At 29.5% G+C, this 27038-nt stretch overlaps 2 protein-coding genes across 2 annotated transcripts; both read left to right on the forward strand.

The window, feature by feature from the left end:
- Window positions 1-1512: 1512 nt before the first annotated feature.
- On the forward strand, window positions 1513-4865 carry LOC101210578 (probable serine/threonine-protein kinase PBL7). The gene is made up of 6 exons (XM_004135740.3): window positions 1513-1981; window positions 2051-2298; window positions 3171-3556; window positions 3990-4122; window positions 4263-4352; window positions 4443-4865. Exons 1-6 carry the CDS (start codon window positions 1666-1668, stop codon window positions 4566-4568), a joined length of 1299 nt encoding a protein of 432 aa, XP_004135788.1. The 5' UTR covers window positions 1513-1665; the 3' UTR covers window positions 4569-4865.
- Window positions 4866-22307: 17442 nt separating this feature from the next.
- LOC101210652 (transcription factor bHLH96) lies at window positions 22308-25979 on the forward strand. Its single transcript, XM_004135582.3, has 3 exons — window positions 22308-23164; window positions 24466-24993; window positions 25596-25979. The coding sequence occupies exons 1-3, from the start codon at window positions 22712-22714 to the stop codon at window positions 25689-25691; spliced, it is 1077 nt and encodes a 358-aa protein (XP_004135630.3). The 5' UTR covers window positions 22308-22711; the 3' UTR covers window positions 25692-25979.
- Window positions 25980-27038: the final 1059 nt, after the last annotated feature.

Consider the following 27038-nt stretch of genomic DNA (forward strand, 5'->3'; position numbering starts at 1 on the left):
ATTTTTTTTACAACAATATCATATATATATATATGTGTGTGTGCATATAATTCTTGGACGTCAAAGAATACATATGTTTGGTTTTTGAGTTGACGGAGTGAAACGTTTTAGTATTTGTATTTGTCATTGAATTTGTAAAAGATACATTCTAAGCTCTTAAATTTTTCAAAACAAAAAATAAACTTAAAAAAACGAGTAATTGTTTTAAATTACAAAACAGATTGAAAATGTTTTGAAATGTAGTAAAAAGTTGACGTCTAACACTAATAGGCACAAACAGATATATTTTTTGTTCTTTAGGGTTTTCATAAAAATAGATACATTAAACCGTGTATCAAATATGTTAGATTTGTATCAATATCTCATACATGTTTCTTTCTTTACATGATGGATATCTATACTGTGTAGATACTAATAGATTTTATCACTATCAACGTTCTTTATTAATAAAATATGAAAATTTGTTTAGAATTGAAAAGATTTATTAAAAAAATTTAATAACCAAACCCACAAATGGTTTAGAATAATGGGATTTTCAAAAAAAGAAAAGAGAAGAAAAAGAGTGTGTGTGATAGAAAAAGACAAATACAATTCCTTCACTAAATACAAAACCATTGGACCAATCCTTATTCTTTAATCCCATTTGCTTCTCACGAGGCATTAACTCTTTTTGTATATATATAGTGAGAGAATTAGAATGAAGACTATGGAAAGAAAAAATGTATATTTAATAATGTCGTTACCATGTGACGGTCTCTTAATAATCATTAGATGTGGCTTCAAAATTCTACACTATTTAATGACTACACACATAAATTTGATTTTTTTTTTTTAGTTTTTCTTTCATATATTCAAAAAATAATACAAAAAGGGAGGGTGTCGAGTAATGCCAAATAACTATAAATAAATTTAAGGTTAAAGAGATACTTTTGGTCAGTAAGTTTTGATAGAAGTGACAACAATTTAATCTATGAAATTTAGTTGACACTAATATAGTTCCTATATTTTCGAGTTTGTAACAATTTAGTTCTTGATTAACAAGAGTTTAACTCAACTAACATTCGAGTATACGCTAAACACAATCAATATAATAATAATAATAATAATTTAGTTCACAATTTGAGTCCTTCAATTTTAAAAATTTTAACAATTTAATCCTTGAAATTTTTCATCAAAATAAAAGTACAAAACTTTTATTACATAATCACTTTAATAATGTATATAATTCATATGTTAATTTCTCCGTCTAAATATTTAAAACTTTAGGAACTACAATTTTGCTTTTTCAAAAGTTTAAGAACAAAAAATGTCGTTTTAATCTAAATTCAAAATGTTATCTTCTCTTAATAATCATTAACCATGTTTTCTCTTTCTCGTTTTTTTTTTCAATTCAACATTGGAAAGATTGAATCACATTTAGAAATGTTAGTGACTAAAGTATAGTATATGATATATTATAAATAATTAGCAGCTAAAAGTATGGAGTTTGGTAGCTTCCATGAATAAATTATATGAGGAGTAGAGAGATAGAGAGAGAAGAGACAATGAATGAATGACCTCCTAGAAAGGGAAACTCAACCTCCATTTACATTCAACACCATTTGTTTGTGAGGAAAGAAAAAAAAAAAACTCATCTTCTTCCTTTTCTAGCTCACCTCAATCCTCATGGAAGTTAACAACAATTCAAGAACACTACCACCACCACCACCACCAAGAACCCACTTCCATAACCACAACAATTCCAAACCCCATCAACATTTCCACACTCACAATGCCATTCTCAGCTCAAATTCCATCCTCATTATCATTGCTTCAATCATTTCCATCACCATTCTCCTTGCCATTTTCCTCCTTATCTTCATGCTCCTTCGCCTCAAATCTGCTCGAAACACTGCCACTGCTACCTCCGCCTCCTCCGCCACCACACAATCCACCACATTCATCATCCCTCACACAACCATCAATTTTGATTCAAGCCCAGGTAACCCATTTTCTTGTTTTCTTTGTTTTCAGTACAAAAATTAAATTTTGATTGGTGGGTTGTTTGCAGAAGTTAAAGGGGGTGGATGCTTATATGGAGGAAACTCTGGGAGAATTCCTCAGTATAGAATCAGGGGAGTTCAAGTTTTCACTTATAAGGAGCTGGAATTGGCTACTGATAATTTTAGTGAAGCAAATGTTATTGGAAATGGAAGATTAGGGTTTGTGTATAGAGGAGTTCTTGCAGATGGAGCTGTTGTTGCCATTAAAATGCTTCATAGAGATGGCAAACAGAGGGAACGTTCTTTCAGAATGGAGGTTAATAACTTTTCCTTCATTCTTCTTTCTCTGTCTCTCTCAACAATGTCATTACTAGCTTTCAAGTTCTTGAAATATGAGCCTAGTTTTTGGAGTTGGTGTTGCCATTTACATCATCCTTCTAAATCTTTTTATTAAGGACGAACTAAATTTCGGTGTGTTAGTGTCAAATAGCATCGATTTTGAAAACAATTAAAACTAACCTTTTCCTTATGTCACAAAGCACTGCCCAACGCTAAATTATACATTTTCAATTGGAGGTTTGGCGTATTGACAGTTAATGAGAGTCGGAATGTGAATTTAAGCTAATTCAAATTCTCACCCATTATTAAAATTTTGTTATCTTATGACTTTTCTCGATGGTCTCATCAATTCTTGATGATTGAGATCCGCAATTGTGAAGGGAAAATATAAGGTTGGCCTGTGCTTTCTGACATATGCAAAATGTCAGTTTTTGTTGTTTATAGAATTTATGTCATTTGACGTTAGTGAAACCAAGTTCGAGTTATTTGTAAAAAAATCTCTTACTTCTAATTATATTACTATTAATTTGTTTCTAATAAGACAAAAGTGAAAAGTTTGATTTTTACTGCTAAATTTCAGCGTTAAAGTTTCAGTTTCGATGATTTTTTGAACTATGAAGTTGAATAAGTGTTGCAATTTAAACCCTATACTTGGACAATTAATACATATAGGTCAAATCTGTGATGAGACTACTTTTATAGGCATTGGTTCTTGTGGTTGTGTTGGATGCTTTTATTTGATTGGTTTTCCGACTATGTTTGGATTGTAGGCATTTTCTTGATAGGATTTGTTCTTTATTTCGAGTTGAAATAGATGAAATTGAAAGTTTTAAGATGACTCATTCACAGGTGGATCTCCTAAGCCGCTTGCACTCTCCTTGTTTGGTGGAGTTGCTTGGCTACTGTGCGGACCAACACCATAGGCTTCTGATATTTGAATTTATGCACAATGGCACTCTTCATCATCATCTACATAATCCCAACAGCGAATCTCAGCCATTGGATTGGAATACTAGATTGAGGATAGCCCTTGATTGTGCCAAGGCACTTGAGTTCCTCCATGAGCATGCTGTTCCATCTGTTATTCATAGAAACTTCAAGTGTACCAATGTTCTACTGGATCAGGATTTGCGAGCTAAGGTGTCAGATTTCGGTTCGGCCAAGATGGGCTCTGACAAGATCAATGGTCAGATATCCACACAAGTCCTGGGAACCACAGGATATCTAGCACCAGAGTGAGTTTTCCAAACAAGCCTCTAGTATTTCATTACTCTCAATATTTTTAGGAAGGAGTACATACCACAATAGTACGGAATCAATCTTTTTATTAGAAAAAAGTATAAACCTTCCTACTGATAAGCATAATCATAGAGTTAGTTCTAGGATATGTTATATGACACTTGGAAATCTAAGTTGAATTCGTGTGTTGGTTATTTATGATTCTGGCCTTAAGGTTTACACGAATGCAACTATAGAAACTTTTTAATTCTACTGGTGTCTTTTGATTTGCATTCTTATAACTCTCTTAATTTCTCTCCCTTTGCTCGTGAATATGTAGTTAACACATTGTTAGTAAATCACGTAAATATTTGTCTTTTCTACTTTGTCTATGTTTGTTGATTTCATAACACATATTTCAGTTTATAATTCTCTGTTGGGAATGTATAGGTATGCTTCAACCGGAAAACTCACAACAAAGTCAGATGTGTACAGCTTTGGTGTTGTGCTGCTAGAGCTATTGACTGGTCGAGTGCCGGTTGATATCAAGAGACCGCAGGGCGAGCATGTTCTTGTCTCATGGGTTAGTTAATATTGTTGCATTTCAAAAACCTACAAGGCTGCAAAAAGCTACCAAAAAATGATCTTTAACAGAGCTATATTGAATCATAGAATCATCAAATATAACAAGTCTAATTAATCTCCTATTTACATGGATTTTAGGCTCTCCCAAGGCTGACTAATAGAGAAAAAGTAGAGAAAATGATTGACCCAGCTATTCAAGGGAAGTACTCAAAAAAGGATCTAATTCAGGTTTGTTAATCCTTATATTAACATTCTAATTATGAATTTGCTAATCTTGCATTCTTTTTTTGACCCTATAAGGTATCTATTATTTCTTAGGTAGCAGCCATTGCAGCCATGTGTGTGCAGCCTGAAGCTGACTACCGGCCTTTGATGACCGATGTCGTTCAGTCACTGGTTCCTCTAGTTAAGAACCCATCGTCGTCGTATCGGTTCTTCAATTGAAAAATTATACAAGTTTCCATCAAGATATAGCCTCATGGTTCACTACAGTAGGTTTCTTTCTGGTGCTTCCCTGCAGTTTTACTTTATATAACTTTTATTAAATGCAGATTAGAGCATGTCAATATGAACCTATAGAGGCTACAAACATCTACATTAAATTCTCTTAATCAGAAATGAGACATGTACATAAATTTTTTAGTATCATTTGATGCTACAAATTAAAGTATTTTTACTGTAAACTGTGGAGAGAGTTGATATAAGGTAGAAGGTCAGCCAAGTGTTTTTTGAATTCTCAAATGACTTCGTTTAGAGAAACTCGTTAAACTTCAAACTTTAGAGATCAAATAGAGATATGAAGTACTATCCTAATCTCTTCTTAAGATTGGTTAGAGGTCAAAATTGAGATATTATGTTAGTTCTACCCAATGTTTGAATTATTGATATCAATAAAGTTATCGTAATAATTTCATGAAAGCTTTAATAAAAATAAATAATTTTTTTATATTATCAATATATCATAAGTGGTATTTTTTTTTTTTTTGTGTCTTATGCATTTTTCTACAATGTAATAGAAATACCGATTGACCTATTTTATCGATATCAAACTCATGGAAGTGTGGAAGTATCGATGAGAATATCTAACATACCAATAAAAATTTAGTACTCTAAGATTTTTCTTTAAATATATACACGTCTTTCGAGTCTTAAATCTTGAAAAGAACAATAGAATCTTTTTAACTATAAAACAAGAATGTATAGGATAGAAGCAATATATGTAGAGAGAGACCTTAGGCAACTTTAAGTAATAGGACCATCCACACCCATAAACTTAACAATCATGACAAAAAAATCCAACATGGGGAAGCATCTTATCATAAGGTAAGAAACTTATGTACAATCCTAACAATGGAGGAGGTAGAAAGAAAAGCTAAAGAGTCACTAAAGTTTCATAAATAAGACAATATGTTTTAGCCCATATATATATAGTTGTGTTCTTTCTTTTGGAACAGTTAAAAAAAAGTTGACAGGACAAATGCAATGGGAAGAGACAAATGAACTAAAAGTAAAGAGAATTTTACTTTTACAAAGGTTGAAAATGAGGATAATATCGCTCGGTTAAATTAGAAGTTTAGTTTATGAACGACTTTTCTACGTTTCTATCTTTGATTCTTCAAATGCTTTGAACTAAGAGTATCTTAATTAGTTTTGAAATTTTAGTTTGTAGTTAATCGTTGCTTCCTCGAGTTTAAATTTACATATAAGTCTATAAACTTTTAATTTGTGTCTAGCCTACCACATAATGGTTTTGAAGAATCGATCATTTGTCAAAGTTAAATAGACCCACTATACATAACAATTTTAGTCTCTATATCATGAACTGTTTTTTTAAAGTACAATCAAGGGTAAGAGTGATTCGAATCACATACCTTGTGATTGTTAAGATTTATTTGAACGGTTATAAATACAGATATTATTTGCCAACAATAACTTAGCTCAACCGGCACATGTTTGTACCTAAGAACCAAGAGTTTCGGGTTCAAATCTATATATTAAAAATTGACACCATATATATACACTCGTGGTTTTGCATTGCACAAAAATAAAGAACCTCTTTGTCCATTCAACCTTTATCAGTTAGGCAAATGAGTCTTAACAACTCTAGGGACCGATCAAACAATGATCTTGAAATATTGGAGGACAAAAATTTAGATGATGTGCATGGAGAGAGTTCGCTACAACCTAGCTAGTAGACTACATTAGGAAGACTTACTATGATTATATCGAAAAGAGTAATCTAGATTTTGTACCAATAATGACAATGTCGTTGGTAATAGACTCTTATTAGTAATAAAGTTTTGAGTTTGAACATTTATACCATACTTTATTTTCTGCATGATGAATTCAATATGGGTTGGGTTGCGTTAGTTTAGGATGTGGGTTGGGTTGAAAAATATGGTTTAACCCAACCCGAATTAATAATATATATATTTATATTATTTATTTAATAAAATTAAAATTAGGAGTATTTTGTTAAACAAACATGTATGAAATTAAACGATTATATGAAAAGTAAGCCGATTGTGCAAAAAGTAAATAATTGTTTGAAGGTAGAAAGCTAAACGATCGCGTAAGAGGATAAAAGATCGTTGGGTTGGAAATAATATATATATTATATATATATATATATATAATACAACCCGACCACCCAACCCAATCCAAAACTCATATTTTACTGTCTGGGTTGAGTTAAGTTGAAAAATTAATTCAGGACGTTGTTCGAATTGTCAACCCTACCCAACCCGTTTGCACTCTTAATTTTATATATATTTATATTCTATGGTATGATATATTAGTGATAAATTCTAATAACATAAACAATGACAGTAAATAATTATTATTGACAAAAGATGATCACAAAATTATATTACCTCCATATCAATATTTTTATCGATATTTTAACATTTTCATGAATTTGATATCGAAGTGATTAATGAACGTTTTTATTGTACGATACAAATACGAAAAATAAGCAGCACAAAGTTACTAATTTGAATGAAGTATAAACAAAATTAATTTTAACTAATTTGAAAAATACTTAAAAAGGTTTATTTACTAATTTATATACTTTTAATTTGAATTTAAAAATTTCTAGAATATTCAACCTTTCTTAATTAAATTTTTGAACATCTTAAACTCTTTTCCAAGTCTTAAACCTATCCTATATAGATCATTATTATTTTCTAATTCTCATATATAATATATATACACGCACATACACAACCATGTGCTAATATATTTTTATTGTTATTGTTTTGTGATTTTGTTATAAGTTCAAAGTAACTAAGGATGATGATAATTAATGATGACTTATTGGGTAATAATAAATTAATTAACAAAGGAATCTAGTGGGTAATTACTTGGTTGTCTCCTTACTAAAGAAAAATTCTTCACCACACATTTATTTTATTGATAAATTTTCAATGGAAACAAACAAACAAAAAACAAAGTGTTTGAAATATATTTTATTAACAATTTGTTGTAAAATTAAAGTAATTAATTAGAACCACAAGTTTCATGCATATATATGCTAATTATAATAGAATTTAAATTGATGATAGTTTACTTTTCAAAATACCATTAATGAATGTTTAAGTTTTTATTTAAAACTTAATTAGTATGGTATTTGATATTATTATGTAAAATTTTACATAATGTAATAAATAACAATATTAAAACTTTTTCTTTTATCATATCATAAATTTTAAAAGCATTAAACTAAATTGTTTAAAAACTTTTTTTAAAAAATAACAAAATATAAAACTATTTGTAAAATATAACAAGGCAAATGTTTTGCTATCTTTGACACGGTTTCTCTACTAAAATAACTCTAACGGATGATTTGGTCGTATATATATATATTTATGTCTACCCAATAAACCTCGTCTCTAACTTTCATAACATTTGTGTCTTGAATATTTTTATCTATCTAAATACTTTGATGCTTAAACTTAATCGTAACTTTTTTTAATCGAAATTCAACTTAGGATAAATAGCGCAAACAAGATATTTTTAAATGAAAAATTATCAATAATATATACTTAGAGCAAGCATAAAGTTTGCACATAATTAAAAAGAAATAAAATAACAATCTATTAATTACTTGGTTTAATGTGAACACAAGCTGTCACACATTGAAAAATGAATCCACATATAGTTAAGCAAAGTTTTTATTTTTGACAAATAATAAATATAAGAGCAAAAGGAAATCTATTAATTACTAAACATAGCTAATTATAATATTATATATATGTCATATAATAACTTTTAGATCACCATGGCTGTTTGATTAATTTGTCCATTAGCTCTTTGAATGACAAAAGGATTTTTACCTTAAAATGTTCATTATATTTTATTACTATTCATAAGCTCGATATATCGAGATCATTTTAAATAAAATAATAGAGTAACATTTGTAATAGTTCTTGTTTTATTTTTAATTTACTATGGACAAAATTATTCAATTTTCTATATATATACATCACTTTATGTTTCTTATTTTTTAGAAAATTAATTTTGATCTTAGTGTGGTCAATCATATACCAATTTAAGTCTATAGTTTCATAAATGTTACAATTATTTTTACCTTCTAATAGACTTATTTTTTAAAACTATATTTTACATATGTATTTATTTTCATTTAAATATTATTCACATGTTTGTTTGTGCTATCTATGTATATGAATATAGATTATTGTTTTTCTTGTCCAGTATAGACGTAGAATAATATTTAAATCAACTTGAGTGAGTACCTAGCTAACTCATACCTATATGGTATGTATTATATACTATACATTAACTAAATGAACACAATGGATAAGCAAATCAGAATCTATAATCTCCCATCCACATTGATATATCTTTAAAAAATAAAGCTATGTTAGCAACTTAAGAAATACAATCAAATTCACAATTCTAACAAATTTTACAAAATACATCCAAATAAAAACTTGTATTTAATGTTGAAGGTATAGTTTTAAAATTCTTCAAACTTTCTTTTTTCTTTTTGTCTTTTCTTTTACTATGGAAATAGCCACGTGTACGGCTGAGATCGACTGTTGGCCTAAATCTAATAGGAAGGTTCTCTTCCAAAGAGAAAATGACAAAAACAAAAGTTTATTTATTTATTTTTAACTTTTAATCTTTATGTCCAATCAAAAAAGTGGGTTGCTACTGTAAAATGTTAATAATTGAGGGGCACTTATTGGTAATTACAGTTTTTGCATGCATGCAATTGCAGAAAAACCATCATATATATATATATATATATATATATATATATATTACTATTTGCTACCTACTAGGCTACTAGGCTACTACTCTTTCCCCATCCTACATTGTGTATACTGATATTGCAACTTGGGTTAATAAGGGCACATCCCCTTTAATTCTCTGCTGTGGGTTTTGGAGTCGCACTCATAACCGACAGGAGGTTAGAATATGCGAGACCGTAACGGAGCAGCTGAGTTTACGAGCTGAAAGAGGCAGAGAGGATAGAAGGAGATCAATCTCTTCAAGGACAAAGTCAGAATCACGTTAAACCCTTCAACAAAAAGAAAGGCATTTCACTCTTGGTACTTGGGATTGAGAAGCATTCATAACAGGACATATAAAAAAAGGTTTAGATATATAAAAAAAGGTTTAGATATACATAAAGTTAGGGGAATTGCTTACTTCAATGTATATAGTAGTATTTTTCTAAATGCTAATAAGCTTGATTATTGTTTTCACCTTATTAAAAAAAAATGTGTACGTGCATGCACGTGTGGCGCCAATAATAGAAGGATATCATTGATAGAATAAAAAAAATTACTATAGTCGTAAATATTTTAATTTATTTAAATATTTTTAAAAATGTTGTTAGAATAATATACTAATAAAATCTAAAAAAAAAAGAATTAAAAAGAAAACTAGATATAAGTCATTCAACTGACCTTCAAACAAAAGAAGAAAAATTCACTATCATGTAATGTATACAATGAAAAGTTAAAAAGCAAAGAACAAGTGATGACACGAAAAATCCATAATGAACATCTCAATCTCCACCTATCTAAATTCATATTACTATATAAAAAAAAAAAAAAAAAAAACTCTTATTAGTTTAGTTTGCATCTTTCTACAAAGATTTTTTTATGAACAAAATGTGCTACAATTAAAGAAGATGGTGTGGAATGTGTGGTGGTAATAATCATTTTGGTTTGCCTTTAAAATTGGGAATAGAGGTTTGAGAGACTAATTAAAGGGTTTGATTTGGGAATAGAGGTTTGAGACAAAATCATAAATTAGTTAGCTTTTTTTCATAAAAAAAAGTTTGTGATGTAATGGGACTTACCCTATATGGCTATTTCTTTGGAATAACTCTATCTAGTGGGTTTTTCCTTTTGAAATAATTAAATATATATATCCATGCTTTATGGTAAGAAAAAGGGCATAGTTGAGAAAGACTTGCATTGGGTAGGTTCAATTAATTATCAAAGAATTGATCATTAAAAGAAAAAAGAAAAAGAACTCTCAAGTTAAGAGACAATTGACAAAAATGATTAGATTGTAAAGACCCTACATATAGAAGGCCAAACACCTCTCTCTCCATCATTATATAAAATGATAATAAAACAATTAAAAATAGTACATGCATGCATGTGTATGTTTTAAGAAAGTTCATATATATATATATATATAGAAAATAAGCACAAAAGAGAAGTATTATGTCATTTGGTTGAGGATATATCTTCGAGGTTTGTAAGTAACTTCGAGATACTTAAAATCATAATTGTTACGTCTCAAACACTATGCAAACTTTGCATGGTTTTAATTAGTCCAAATCAATTTGGATGATATAATATCCATTTTCTACACCAGCGTGAATTCAAACGTTAACTTGATTTTGAATTCTTTTCTTTTATTGAAATGGATTTAAAATCTTTAAGGATTTGAATTACATATAAATTGACTTATGTGATGAATTTGAGCTTGTTTAAAAGAAGAAGAAAAAGTGATACAACCACATCACATCAACAATTCGTCGATCGACATCAACCAGATTTTAATGAACTGAAAAACAACTTCTATTTAACCTTGTTTTCAAGTACTACTCTTAGAAGTCTTAAGTAATTAGTCGTATATCTAAAGGCTAATTAGAACTTAGATGGATTCATGGCAATAATTCTTTTGGCTCTATATTGTGCCTTAGATATAAGGTTGTAGAGCCTTCCTATTTCTAGGCTCTTGGTTATGTGTTATTTAATTTTGTGAGACTCGTTTATATTTTAAGATCATTTGTAGCATTAAGACTGGGTTGGACATGGTAATTTAAACGATCAATTTTATGAATTAACAGATAAAATAAGTTTCAACAAAACAAATATAAAGTTGAGAGTGTGATACAATCCAATGGTCTTCATATACGAGCTAATCCAAGTAATATGTCCCTTCATGATTATGAGTATCCACTAAACCTCTTGAAAAGCTCTAACTCATAATGAAAATAGGATAAATATACTCCATATATTGGATAAAATGTCATATGTTACAATGTGAAAAAATGATGGAATAGCAGAAAAATAGAAAGACGTCTGCAATAAAAGAGTGGTTCAGGTTGTTGAACAAAGCCTATGTATACACTTCGTCTAAGGTTGCCTCTAGGATTGATTCAATTCAACCCTTTTCAAGATGAGTTTCACTCTTACACCCACATAATTCTTACAGACTAAAATAACCTAAAGAGATCCTATTCTTTAGATCAGGAACTTTAGTTCATGTGAAGCCAGTGTGGATGGATTTTTGTCAAACGCTCGGATTTTTCATTTTTTTTTTCTAAATGAATGTGACACATCTATTATATCAAAGAACAGCTTGGAAGCGAAAAATATGAAAAACTCAAACTAGTATAGAAAGGTTCGTTTTCTAGGCCGATTTAGGTATCGCATAAGAATAAAAGTTATACAACTATCCTTTGGGTGGATAGTGAAATATCATAAGGGAAGCACATGAAGGCGTTCTTAGCCTTTGAGAGTTAAGTGCATCAAACTTTGCATTCTTTGATAGCTGATAGTCAAAGAGTTTTTCTCCATCTCATTTGTGTTCCGAACGTCACACATTAATCTTTTTATAAGGAATAGAAATCTTACACTTGCTTGATAAAATTATTCACATTTCTAATTATTTACTTGCTAACGTGATAGTTTATACTTTAAGCTAACATATTGGGAAGCAAATGAATTTGAGCTCAAGTAGTCTAATCTTTGTCACACCATTAATTAACTAATGGATATTAAAAATGATGGTAAAAGATTTCAAGCCCTTCATCAACTTTATGGAAAATGTATTCTTCAAATGTGAACTTGAAGGTCCGTGTATAGATTATAAAGTGTTTAGTTTATTGTTATTGAATCTTTTTAACAAGTAGCTCACTTATTATATTAGAAGTTGTTATCTTTTGAATATATTTTTTAAAATAAGAGAATCAATTGTATATGGTGGACATAATATAAAACTATATTTCATCCAAAAAGTTGGAATGTTGAGTTAAATTGTGAGCTAAGATGAGTTTATTAAGTTGTGTGAATTTGTCAATTAGATGTTAAGTTGAGTGAAAAAATAGTTCATGTGTTATCATGTATGTGATAAAAACATATTACATTCTGTAACGTTCGAGATTAGAAGGGAGACATGAATGAACCGGATATCACATCTGAATGAGAGAGATCATAAGTACATGAAAGTAATGTTAAAAAAGACTTAAAAGAATTAAAAATTAATACTTATATCCAACAAAATGCACCTTCCTTTTCGGTGGCTCAATCATAGGAACTTCGAAGTTAAGCGTGCTTATTCCTAGAATGCATGTGAATGAGGACAAAGCATCTTGAAAGAATTTGTGTTGGTTTGTGGGGAGAACTTTCACTCTAATAATCAAATCTTGATCCGAATCCTAGGCCTCGGGCGTTACACATTCACTTTTTAGTAAAGCTTTTACTTTTCCCATTTTGAATTTTCCAAAATGTATTATATCCAAGAAAAATACTTTCATCTATAAGCAAATCATATCAACGATTTGTGGATGATTTTGAATTGCATGATATAATTGGCATAAAAGAAGAACAAAAGTGATAGACTCAAAAAAAAAAAAAAAAAACTAGATTCATACTAAAAGCAGAACCCTAAAATCAAAATAGGCATAAAGTCGAGAGAGAGGGTTAGCTTGGGTCAAGGCCAAAGCCAACGTGTCATCCTTCGTCAATCATAACAAAATGCCTAATAGAGAGTCATATGCTTATGCATGCGCTCAAACTCAAGAACATCATCCTATAACCAAAAAGGACATGAGGAAATGTCCTCCTTTGCACGCATTGGATAGATAGAGGATTATCCTAATGTCGTTCCAAAATTTACCGATGATAAATTAGGTCATATATTAATCTACATACTTCTATAAATACATCATTAATTAATATAAGTTCTAAGGAAAATAATTCAATAATCACTCTCAAATTCTAAAGTTTCCATATACGTATACGTACACTCTTTGACTTGAACATCAGAGTGTATGATGACGAACACTACATTTTTGTGCATATTTAGTCTTCCTTTATTTTACAAGTCGATCATATATTTTTCTTCCTCTAAAAAAATTATCATTGTTATCACATGAAGATCACACTATTTTCCATATCCGAATTGTTTTTGCTTCAACCTCATCAAAGCCAAAAACTTCCTTCTTCTTCTTCCTTTTTTTGTATTAGTTTTTTTTTTCTTTTTCTTTTGTGGAGATTTTAAAAGATCCCATCTCACTAATGGTCAAGAAGAAAAAATAAGATAGCATGGGAAAAAGGTATGTAATCTAACAAAGACACATCCTCAAACTTTGGAATAACCCTATTTTTCCCTTTTGACAAAGTTTAAGAACTCACCAAAACCATTCAATATTAATTAGACCCCACATGCATAACAGCCTGTTCAATTTCATGAACAATTTTATTAAAATGATGGAGAAGACTTAATATGATCTATGTATAGATCCTATATATAATAAAATATCAATTACAAATCACATCCTATAGATTTGCTTATTTTTCCAAATAAAAAAAGATACCTCTGATCTGTTTAGAATATAGTTTGGACAACTTTCTTACTTTATGCAATTTTGAAAGACCATACTCATTCTATTAATTAACTACAATGAAACTAGTCTACACTTTCCATATATATTTTTTCAATTATATGTGTGAATTAATTGGGAATGCATCGTTGTAGATATATATGAAAGTAGAGATAGTTTATGTTGATCTTTAATGAACCCATGGAAAGAGGTTACCAATACCCTAATTACTTTTTAATGTATGCTATAACATTTGTGGATGTTATCGGCTCAGTTAATGAGTTTATGAATCTCCAATCTCTTAGTGTACCAGTTTTTTCTTTCTTTTTTGGTAAATGTGGTATAGTATATTGCAAAAATGTAACCATTAAGCCTAAGGTCAAGACAGTACAAAGCAAGAGTTGAAGCTGATCACAACCAAAACACATAAACTATGCAAAGGACAAGTTCAATTCACATATTGATTAAAAAAACCATTGCAATCACAAGAAAAGAAATTAATAATTATCCCCAGTCCTTTAAAGGGTTCTTGGAGGTTCACCAAAAGTTTAGACTCATTAATCGTAACGCAGCAATCAACGCCACAGGGGGAGATATCTCACGAGGACAATACAAAAAGAAAGGATAGAAACAACAGTATGTTTAGACAACAATGGCATATCCTGGCTACGGGTCACTTGATTATTAACCATATAACCTGACTTAAATAATGCAAAACCATGAGCCTCCACCACTACAAAAAAAACTTTTCAATAGTAGCCGCAATTACCTCTAAGATAGAGGGGCAACAACAACCTACCTACAACTTGGACCCTTTGCACTGAACAGGAGCCAAATTTGTCAATAGAATGTGACCGAAACCGCTGCACTGAACACACTTGCATGACCTTCCAAACATACTGTACCAAGATATATCTCAAAATCCTGAAATGTCACAAAGTGGAAAAAGATCATCCTCCACTCCCACCTCAACACGAAGATGGAAAACAAAATCGTAGATGTGAGAATTAATGTTAATTTAATGTTTTGATCAACGTCTCAAGAACTTAGTCCAGCTGTGTATGCAAATTTGAACTTTCAAACAAAAATAATGTCATGATCAACCACTCATCCATATACTTTTTTACTTTTACAATAATGTCTCAACTAAATAATAAGGTTATCTTTCAATTGTGGTACACTCCACATTTCAAAATACTATCTAGAAATATACCAACATCGTTAAAATAAATTAACGATAAAATAGCATGCCTAAACATATATAATTTGATCAAATAATCGTTGGACATATTTTGTCCTTTTGCAATAGTTTGTAGCTAGGCTTTAAATTTTAATTCTTGTTTGCACCATTATAGTGTGTGTGGTGCAATTATATTATAGAGAAAAAGAAAAGGGTATGAATAGAAATGAATCCGTTGCATTATAATATAAAGATACAAAAACTTGAATAATAATGGATATGAATATATATAACAAAAGTGTGAGCTGTGATACATATCTATATCTGTATAGACCAAACAATAATAATGGCTTTGATCAAGCCCTAATGGAGTAGAGCGGTGGAAGCAAAGTGGTGGGGGATATGGGGGGCTCCTTCGTCACCCTCTTGTGTGAACAACAAAATTACAATCCTTGAATTTGTACATTGCTTATTGGTACGTTGACTCAAATCATCACAAAGAAAAAGACGACAAAGAAAATGTAGAAAGTTGAGGATTTTGGGTCTTGTGATAGGAACAAAATCAACAACCAAAGAAAAAAACAAATGGTTTGAAATGGTTCGAATATGTTATTTGGTGTTTTGAACGATTAAAGTAGAAGGTTTAGAGTGTACTACATAAACTTATTTTATGAATTCCTCTCATATAATTAAAAAACAAATTGTTCTTTCTATGTATGTGGCAGCTGACAAATTGTTAGTAAACGAATCTTGGTATCGATTCTCCTATTGTCTTATGTTTTTGGTTTTCTTTTATTATTTGTCGTTTTCTTAACAAAAAAACGTGAAAGAGTAACGAATAAAGATCGATAAGTATATTAATTATTACACGGTTCTCACAAAGAGAGTATTTTTATCATTAGAGAGAGAAATATCAAATAAGTAGAATGTCGAATCACCATTGACATGGAATTTTATGTATGACACATTTGTAAATTCTAGGCTCAAAACTATAAATAACGTATAATGTTATAATTTAGGGTGTATTTGATAACCCAAATTTTGTTTTCTGTTTTTTGTTTTGAAAATTAATTTTTTTAAAAAAATTGGTGTGTTTGATAACTAATTTGTCGTTTTTTCTTTTAACAAGATACTTGTTTTCAAAATTAGGAAAGAAATTGCAAATAATAATAAAAAAAAAAAGAAAAAAAATTAAAATAGCAAAATTAGGAAAGAAATTGCAAATAATAATAAAAAAAAGAAAAAAAATTAAAATATATTTATAACTTATAGCAAATGAGATAGTCATTGATATGTTTTAGTAATAGAAGATTATCATTGATAGAATCCAAAATTTTGCTATAGCTTGTAAATATTTTAATTTATTTTGCTAATTTTGAAAATGCCCCAAAAAAGCTTTCGGAAAAAGACATTTTGTTTTAAATAAATAAAAATTAAAAAAAACAAAGAAAAATCGAAAATCGAAATGGTCACCAAACAGACTTTAGGTTTTGAGAGTACGCTCCACCAAAGTCTCTAAGACTCATGTTAATAGTGCGGAACGTTACGGTCTAAGTTGATATATTTTGGTACATCTACTAATTCTTCTCATCTGTATGTTGTTGACAAAAATAATAATGAACGACTTCGAGTAATACGTCACACAACAAATTCAAGGAATTTCAACGTGGAAAATCCTTTGTTTGGGGCATTTCTTCGAATAGCTTCCCTGCATTACTCAACCAAACAAAGGGGGGTTAGGTTGGTTGGCGGTGCTATATACCTTCGCTGCCGCCCGGCATTGCACGGCACGGCAGGTGGTGCATGCGGCAACATTTAGTGATGTATGCAATGTTCCATGCACCGTCCATTCTTAATTAGGTTTTTCTTCCATTGAGTGTGATGGGAGTTGAATTTTTTATCAAATCTTTTTTCAAGATTATCAATGTAACACACTTTTTTCTCTCCTAATTAGTATTGAAAAGACATTTCTATTATCAAATATATAGACAAAATATCTAGTTAAGAATCAACCCTATTTAAATATGAATAGAAAACATATACACAGTAAAAGAAAAATCGACACACACAAATTTATATGGTTCACTAACCGTGTGTGTTAGGAACGCGTACATCCATAAAATTTAGGGACGTTTGCAAAAATAGTAAAAAAAAAAAAAGAATGATAATAGAGTCCATGATATTACATTTTCTAAATTTCAAAAATAGCAAATTTAAAAAGAGATAGCTCTCGTAGACTTTCGATATGTCTAATTATTTGTCTTATTTGCAACATACAAAAAATAGGTACTATGATCTCCTTAATTTTTTCTAAATTATTTTGTCATCTAATTCAATTTTCCTAAAATTTAAAGATGGCAATTTATTATTACATAGAATAGTTCAGATTATAAACTAAATGCGCCTTTAAAGTTAATTTCAATTTATACGAGGAAGAGTTAAAATTACCATAAACAACAAAAATATGACAAATATGAATACAACTCAGGTTTCTAGGGCATTGCCCATAAAATCCGACTTGAATGCATCACTACCTCTTAAAATGAAATACTAACTAAGCTTCGTATTTTTTATTTGAAGAGCTAAATACCATATTTAAAACATATTCCCATGTACATAAATATTTTCGTGCATACGTTTATTCACAAATATTATTCTTGATTTATATTTTAGTTATCATATATGTTGTACATATGGAATGAAAGGAATATAATCGCATATCTTTAACAACGTACCAAGATACAAGAGCATGCATTACTAATTTGTAGAAGATTGTGCATGCATGGGTTGATTGGTGGTTGGTTGTATCTCTCAAACCTCTTCTCGAGTTATAGTCGACTCTTCTCGAGTTATGGTCGACTACAGTAGTATTAATGATGAAGATGTTACGAATGTTGTAATATAGTTGAGATGTGTTGTAGTAAAATAAAAGCATAATTAGTACACTAAGAACGTTATAAAAGTCAGTAATATAATAACAAATTAAAATTTAGAAGTATGTAATAAGGTTTAATTTAAAGAGTAGTTTCAACTACAATTAGTTGAAGAAATTGGGAAATGGTAAAGGTTGCAAGAACCGGCCTAATGCCTATAAATGATAAACAAAATATAACTTTTTTATACATTAGGCCTTAATATGTGGCTTCGTCTTGATCTTCTTCTTCTTCTTCTGTTAATTTTGTTGAATTTTGCACTTTACCTACTTCATCACTATCTTTAATTCTCAACATCAAATTCTACTTTTAGTCTAAGCTATGGACTAATAAAGATTTATTTGACATATATCTAACTTGCTTGTTATTGATTGGAAATTAAAAGTTTGACTAATTAGGTTGGATACACATGATGAAGGGGAGCCAGATAACTCATTAATACCTTTTATTCATATATGAAATTTAGATCTAAAATTTAAGTAATCGATCGTTTTCAAAGGCAACTTATTAACAAATATAGCAAAATGTGACTATTATATATATATCAATTGTTGTTGCTTATCAACGTGATAATAAATCTATCATTGAGTAGACAATGATATTTTGTTATATTTTAAGTAGTTTATCAATTTACCTTAAATAGTTTAACACTAAAAAGTGTGTTCATCAATTATGAGATGGATTTGAGGCATTGAATTGATTATTATAATTTGTGTCTAATGTTGAATACTATTTTAGATTGGTTTAGAGTAGAGTCATTGAATTAGTTGTTATATATAGTTAATGGTAATTATTATATACATGTAGATTATTTTTAGTATAAGCTAATGAGAATAAGAGATGTGAGGTAAGAAAATTGTAACCACCATAACGAATAAAGATTTAGAATAGCAATACTATGTAGTTAACTATGAATTATAATACATAGAAACACCAATTATTATAAATGGAATTTCAAACAGTGACCGAAGCTCAGTTCATCCAGCTGATAAAGTTAAAATATTCACGAACGATCCTTAATAGTTTACATTGAATTTTTAATTTAGGACTGTTAAAAATACAACACTCAAACTAAAAGCATTAGTATGTATACATGTAGCGCAAATGCAAAAGAAAAAAAACTTATAAACAAAGCAAAAAATTTAGATCAAATTCTCAAAGTAGGGTTAAAGTGGACTTCTTCTAAATTTGATATATAGTTTGAGAATGAACCAACGCATAAATTATTGGACACACGTGTGATATGCACTAGTAAAAAGAAAACTATATATTCCATGTGTGATGGCTACCACTTTCTAATAAAATTTTGATGTAGGATGAAAAATTAAAACATAAGAAAATAAAATTATCGAAGTCTTATTTTATGAAAAATGATATCTACTGCGATAAATGACATTACATTGTACTTTGATTTGTTAATTAACTACGCCTATTTATACCAGTAAGAAAGTATATCAAATATAATATGAAAAAGTTAATTATACTTTCACGAATGAATACTATTTTTAGTGGTTGTCAAACATCCTAATTTTTTCTAAAATAATTTAATAATGTATTCCAAACGCACTCTAAATCTTTGAGGATATGAAAAGTTATTCAAATAATTTGTGAAGCTGTATGCAGCTCGCCATTAATCTATGTTCTTCCTATAGGTTTAATCTTCCCACAATATTATGGATTTCTCGAGTTCTTTTAACATTCTCGTAAATAATTTGCTTCTATCACAAGAACCATACAATGTCAATAGACCATAGTTAATTAGTTGCTCCTTCGATGTCGTAGTACCTTGAAACTCATACTTTGAATTGCTCTAATGCATCGTTCTCCATTAGTTGTTGAGGTGTTGTCACACACTTTGTTGACCATTTGAGTGACATATCTAGTCCAGTATTGATCTATGTTTTCTCTACTGTATAATAAGGTAAAAGAAAACTATGTAAAAATTATAATTTGAAAAACGTAAAATATAAAAGAAAAATTAACATGCAAATCATTTACGTGATTTACTAACATTATATTAGTCCACCAGACAAAAAGAACAAATTAATTAGAGATAATATTACAAAATACAAAATGGCGACATCTCTCAGAATTAGATAGAATTAATTAAAGTTTATATAACAAACTTTCTCTAAACCCTATAAATACGAATTCTACTTAAACTTGAGTAATAGAAACGACACACATTTTTAATAAGTTTTCGTGTTTTAAAAGCGTTATACGACAAATTGAAAACATCAATAAAGGGAAGGAGGGGAAAGGGAGAACATGGGGTTCTTCCATTGAAGATAAAAAAATAAAAGAAGACCTAATAGCCACTTTGAGAAGTTGAAATAACACTTTAAGAATTGATCAATTAATTTCTCTAATATATATATAAATAATAAGTTAATTTGAAGTTACAATTGTTATTTAATATATTCTTTTTTATTTATCAAAATAATATATACTTTAATAAGGTATTTATTTCATTTAATTTATAATAATTTTCATACACACAAAAACAGATCAGTTGCCAGTTGGGTCTATGGGTATTTCTTTAATAGGTTTTAAATTTTGTATTTCTATCCAAAAGAAAAATGGTTTGGTATACTGAAATTGCTTTTGTTTTTATTATACATATCTTCAAGGGTTTGACCAAAAGATTGCCCAATTATTTTCTATATATATACATGAGATATTGTCTGTTTTTGTATTTACATTCATTTTGCAAAATATATTCCAATAATTTGTGATTTATTTCAACATCTATTTTTGTTTCATGACTTCCTCTTTGTATATAATGACAATTCAAAGTTAGTTGTCTTTTTATATTGTGAAAAAAAAAATGAAAATCTCACATTTGAAGTTAACGACAAGTACAAACAAGAATGAGGTAGAGCAGTGTCACAATATTACATAAAGCTAAGAACGTTGCAACATTTCGACATAAAAGTGAAGTAGTTTGACAAAAGTACTTAATAGCATCGTTATGCTTTGCTTTTGCCATGTTATGAAGCAAAAAAACTATACAACGTCAACTAATATCTTTTTATCACTTTATTTTGAAAAATAAAGTTAAGTCTAATATAATTTAGAACTCTAGTGACCATTTAAGAGTTCATAATAGCTTAGGATTATGATAGATTCGTCTTATCTTTTTAAATACACAAAACGAGAAACCAAAAATCAATTGAAGCGAAAAGACCCTAATTAATATTACTTAGCTTTATGCACATTGAAGAAGTTGTTGAGTTACCATCTTGAAAGCATAAAAAGAAAATTCAAAAGCTTGAGACAATCATGGAGCTTAGCTCACGATGAGAACGAATGGCACACGTCAACTGTTATTATTTCTTTTTCATTTTTCATCTTTGGTTAAAAGTTGTTATTTTGCATGTAAATTGGGAAGGAGTTGTTTATCTGTATTTTTAAAATTTAGTCAAGAATTTACATGTTTGTTTCAAGTAAAAATATATAAATGGATGAGTAAAGTAAAAAAAAAACATATATATTTTAAATTAACACTTTATATTAATATTATCTACTCATACATAACCCATAATTTGATGCTTTAAGTCATAACAACGAAATAGTAAAATGAGGTTAATAGTTTGAGATTAATGAGAATTGGCTTACTTCCCAATAGAATTAAAAAAAAAAAAGTATTTCTTGAGCAGGTTAAACCTAATTAGTCACATTTTAACTGATATGCATTTGATGATAGGGTAACACTATTTATTAATAGGGTATAACTCTTTACTGGCCAAACTATATATATACTCGGTTGATCTAAAAACACACCCATAATATTTCTAATAAAAAAAACTCCAAGAGAAAAAGAAAAAATAATTCAACAAATTAACTTCAAACCATACATGATTATATAAATCTGAATGCAAACACTAACCAAAGACATACCCTGATTAATATTTTCAATTAACATTATTAAATAAAAACAATAACAATAGCAATAAATCCAATATAATTTATTCAAACAAAATAAGAGAAAAATCTAACAAAATTGTGAGATCTCAATGTTTCCCTCCTACCAATAAAATAGAAATAAAAATAAAAATACCCTTCAAGAATATAATTTTGTAGCTTCACGTGCAGCCTAAGCTGTAGATTTGAAAAAAAAAAATTCCCTATTTTCTTTTTCCATTTTCAAAACTTTAAAAGCCCCATTTTTTCTCATCACAAACCCCAAACCAAACCCAACCATTTTAGCTTCCCCATAATTTCCCCTTTTTTTTTCCTTTTCTTTTCTTTTGGGTCCTCCTCTTTTCCCCTCTTCTTATACTTATAATAATTTCATTTCAATCCCTCAACTAATTTTCTTTATTTTACCAAAATCAACACACAAAAAAAGGGAAAGTTTTTACCATTGTATATTATGGCTCTAGAGGCAGTTGTTTTCCCACAAGACCCTTTTGTGTATAAAGATCATTTGTTCATGAATTTGGTGAATTCTTCTTCATGCCTCAACTTCATTGATAATCATCAAGCTAATGATCAAGATGATCATGACTTTTATTATCTTCCCAACCTATCAGTACAGAATAACTCTCCAATATTTTTGGACGATGATCATTATAATTTTAATGATGAATCAGTACGACAGGTTGTTGATTCGACGTTGATGACGAGCGAGATGAAGGACGGAGGAGGGAGCGAGCGGATGGGGAGACGGCGGCAGCAGCGGCGGAGAGGGAAAACACAAAAGAACAAGGAGGAAATAGAGAACCAAAGAATGACACACATTGTTGTGGAGAGGAATAGAAGAAAGCAAATGAATGAGTATCTCTCTACTCTTAGATCATTAATGCCTCATTCCTATGTTCAAAGGGTACCATCTCTTATCTTTCTCTCTCCTTTTTTTTCTTCATATATTCTCTCTCTCTCTCTCTTAACATATAAAAGAAAAGAAAGCTCACTTTTTTTCTTTTTTCTTACTTCACCCATAATGTAAAAAGAAAATGGCCCATTTCTCTCTTTTTTATATTTGAAATAGAGAAAGTGAAAAAAAAAAGTTCTTTATTTTTATTGGTGGAGCTATTATTGTTTTTACATAGGATTAAAATAAAATAAAAGTGGGAGATGTTTGAGAAAAGACTTTTTAAAAAAGAAATTTAATAAAAATATACTTTCAATTTTGTTATGTGTCGAAGGTTTTTGCACTTTAAAAGTATGTAAAATTTGAACTTTTTTGTTTGCTAATAGGTTTTGTTATTTTGAAAATAGAAAACATTTTTGGAATGAAAATATTTTGTTTAATTTTATGTAAATGTACATAGAAAAGTAACGCTAGAAGTTATTTTATACACACTTTCAACCACAACATTAATAATAATGTTCAACACGAGGAAAAGATAAACTAGAAAGACTTATCACATGGGAACTATGTGAATTGATAGACCAAGTACTATTATTGTTCAATTAAACTTTATCGTTGTTATTTTTTTACTCTACAAAAAATGATAGTTGTTCAAACGAGTATAGCTCAACAAGGATAAAGCTCTTTCTTTTTTATATGACGAACTTTTGTTGGTTAAAGAACTTAAAAGAGGTTCTACCTATTGAACGAATACAATAAAAAGATACCCATGAAAAAGAGGAGGAAGTAAAAAAGTAGATGAATTAGAGGAAGTTCAACTCACTAATGATGAGAAGGTAAAATACCATTCTTCCTTTTTTATTCTCTCAATGATTTCTTATTCTTCTTTCCTTCTTTTCTTCACTTTGTCTCTGATCTTTCCGTAGTTGATAAAGAAAGAGAAAGCTCTCTCTCTCTCTTGAGAAAACTTTCTCTTCCTCATTACAACACGGAGAATAGACGAACAAAAGAAACGAGAGAACAGCAACAAAAAAAAAAAGAAAGAAAAGTTCTCTCTTTTTTCTGTTTTTAGCCCTCTCTTCTCCCACAACCACCCTTCAATTATAGCCCAAAAAAAAATCAGTGGGCTAAAAATGATACCAACCAAGACCACGCGCAACAACCCATGGTTTTTGAATTGTAATCATATAATTGACAGAAAAAGAAAGAAAGAAAAAAGAAAAAAGAAAAAACAATTGATGATCTGATGAGTAAAAAAGAAAAGTTGAAAAAATAATGAAAATGTCATGAAAATTTTCTTTTGATTACTGCAGGGTGACCAAGCCTCAATCATAGGTGGTGCTATCAACTTTGTTAAGGAACTTGAACAACAAGTACATTTACTTAGTGCTCAAACATATCATGTAAACCCTTTTTTTCCTTCTCATGTTCCACCAAATAACAACATTATTCCTTCTTCTTCTTCTTCTTCTCCTTCTTCTTCTTCTTCTTCTTCTTCTTCTTCTTTTCCTTTCTCGCAATATCCTTCCTTTACTTTCCCGTCTTCTTCGTCTCCATCTTCGTCATCTTCTTCCTTTTCTCTCGACGACAATAACGGTTCAACCATTGTTGCCATGACTACATCTAACAACTTGAACAACCTGAACAGCGTGATTCAGACTTCTATTGGCGATATTGAAGTCTCTATGGTTGACTCCCATGCAAACCTTAAGATAAGATGTAAAAAGCTTCCTAAACAGCTTCTTAAGATTGTTTCTGGCTTGCATTCCTTGCATCTCACTGTTCTTCATCTCAATGTCTCCACTGCCCATCCATTTGTCCTCTATTCTTTCAGTCTCAAGGTAATATTAAATTTCTTCATTTATATTTCTCTCTTTTTCTCCTTTGAGAAATCGAATCTTTACTTACTAACTAATTGTTTGAAGTAGTAATTTGAGTTTTGAAATCGAAAGTTAATATATCTTAAAGTTAGAAAGTCTGTCTTGAGTGTGAAAGAATATAAATTTAGTTTAAAGTTAAACATCAAAGAAATAAAAAAGAAACAATATGTTTTTCGATAGATGTGCAAGTATCAATAGTGAATATTGATAATAAAGTTTGATAGATTCAAATTATTTACCACCGTCTTATGAAGTCTACCCTAAAAGTAACGTTTGAATTTCGTTTATATTTTAATGTGTGTGAGTGTTACTATTCGGTTATTTTATTTCTCCCACTCTCTTCCCTTTTTTAATGTTATTTAGCTAGTTTTGACTCTGATTAAGTTAATTAAATAAAATTAGGCTTTGAAAATCTTTCTTTAAAGGAAATGTTTAAATCCAAATGAGTTATCCATCACAAAAACGAAATAATTATCAAATTAGGGTTTTAAAATGAACAAATGAACGAAAAATAGGTTAATTATTCATGTGGTTTGTGTTTGAGATTTTTCTTTTCCATATAGGTAGAGGAAGACTGTGGGCTTTCATCAGTGGATGAAATTTCAAATGGTGTGTACCAATTGCTTTGCAGAATTCAAGAAGAAGCATTCTCCAACTGATCATTTTGAGAGAAAAAGAGAAAAAAGAAATTAGCATTTTAATTAGTTCATTATCTTTTAATTTCCCTTCTTTCTTTCTTTCTTTTTTTGCCTTTTCTTTTTCTTTTTCTCCCTCTTGATGGAGCTTCACTTTGTAAACTTTGAGATTGTACTTGTTCTGTTCTTCTTCTTCTTCTGATCTCTAAATTTTTGGTCAATTATTCAACATGTTCTTTGTCTTTAATTGATTACTATTAGACTCTGTTAAACTTCTCATTGTCTCTCTCTCCAAGGAAGCAAACTTATGCATGTCCATCTCGAGTTGTATCTATCAAATCTTTGTGCATCTCACCTAAATATCTCAATTAGGATCACTTTTCATTATATTCTCGACCACTCCTATTTTATTCAATAGAAATCCAAGAGTATATAAATACATTTTCACTTAATTATTCAATCATAATAAATTATGTAATGATTCTAGAAAGCAACCATCTTAATCAATCAAACACAAAACAGTAATAAATATAAATTTTAAATGATCAATCAGCAGAACAAATGTTGATTTTGTATTATATATATATAAAAGTTAAGGCTTACAAACTCTATAAGAATGGTATAAAGTTTATAATGATTCTTTGGACTTGAACTTATATTAGTTTAGTTTAAACTTTAAAGGGGAGGAAAAAAGATACTTCACTGATGTGTCTATTGTAATATATAAAGATTTCTATTATTTTACCTCTGTTTGAGGCAAGAAAGGGAAAGATAAAGTGGCGGGTCCGTAGTTTTAAAAGTTAACAAAAGCATAAAATTGATGTTTCTAGTGATGGAGTCTCGAGAACTTGTTAACTAAAACAAGAATAACTTCAATTCACAGGCAACTTACGAAACACCAGCTTCTTTCTATTTGGTGGACTAATCACTGTTGTTATTGATATTAATTAGTGTTTGAATTCATTTCACATAGCATAACAATAGCATTATTATTTAGTAAAAAGAAGAGATTCATAGATGAAAACCATATTTTACAAATTAAAAACATGTAACGTGGTACAATATAAGAATAATCATTTTGGTACTCGAAAATGTAATAGGGATATTATTACATCCTAGGGTTCTTAATTCAACACACCCAAGAAAAAGCTGCATTGGATAAAAATAGAGCAATGATAGATAATGTATGGACCTCAAATTTACTAGCTTGGAAAAGGAAATCAAGAACAAGTGATTAATCAAAGGTACTTTTTGTACATTGAAGTCTAATGGTACTAAATTGAAGAAACAGTTGTTGGCAAGATTATAACTTAATTCGGGCTAGCTCTTTCTTTACTTATATATGTCTTTACACATTTCTTGAGACCTAAA

This window comes from Cucumis sativus, chromosome 1 (genome assembly GCF_000004075.3).
Source record: "Cucumis sativus cultivar 9930 chromosome 1, Cucumber_9930_V3, whole genome shotgun sequence".
NCBI lineage: Eukaryota > Viridiplantae > Streptophyta > Magnoliopsida > Cucurbitales > Cucurbitaceae > Cucumis > Cucumis sativus.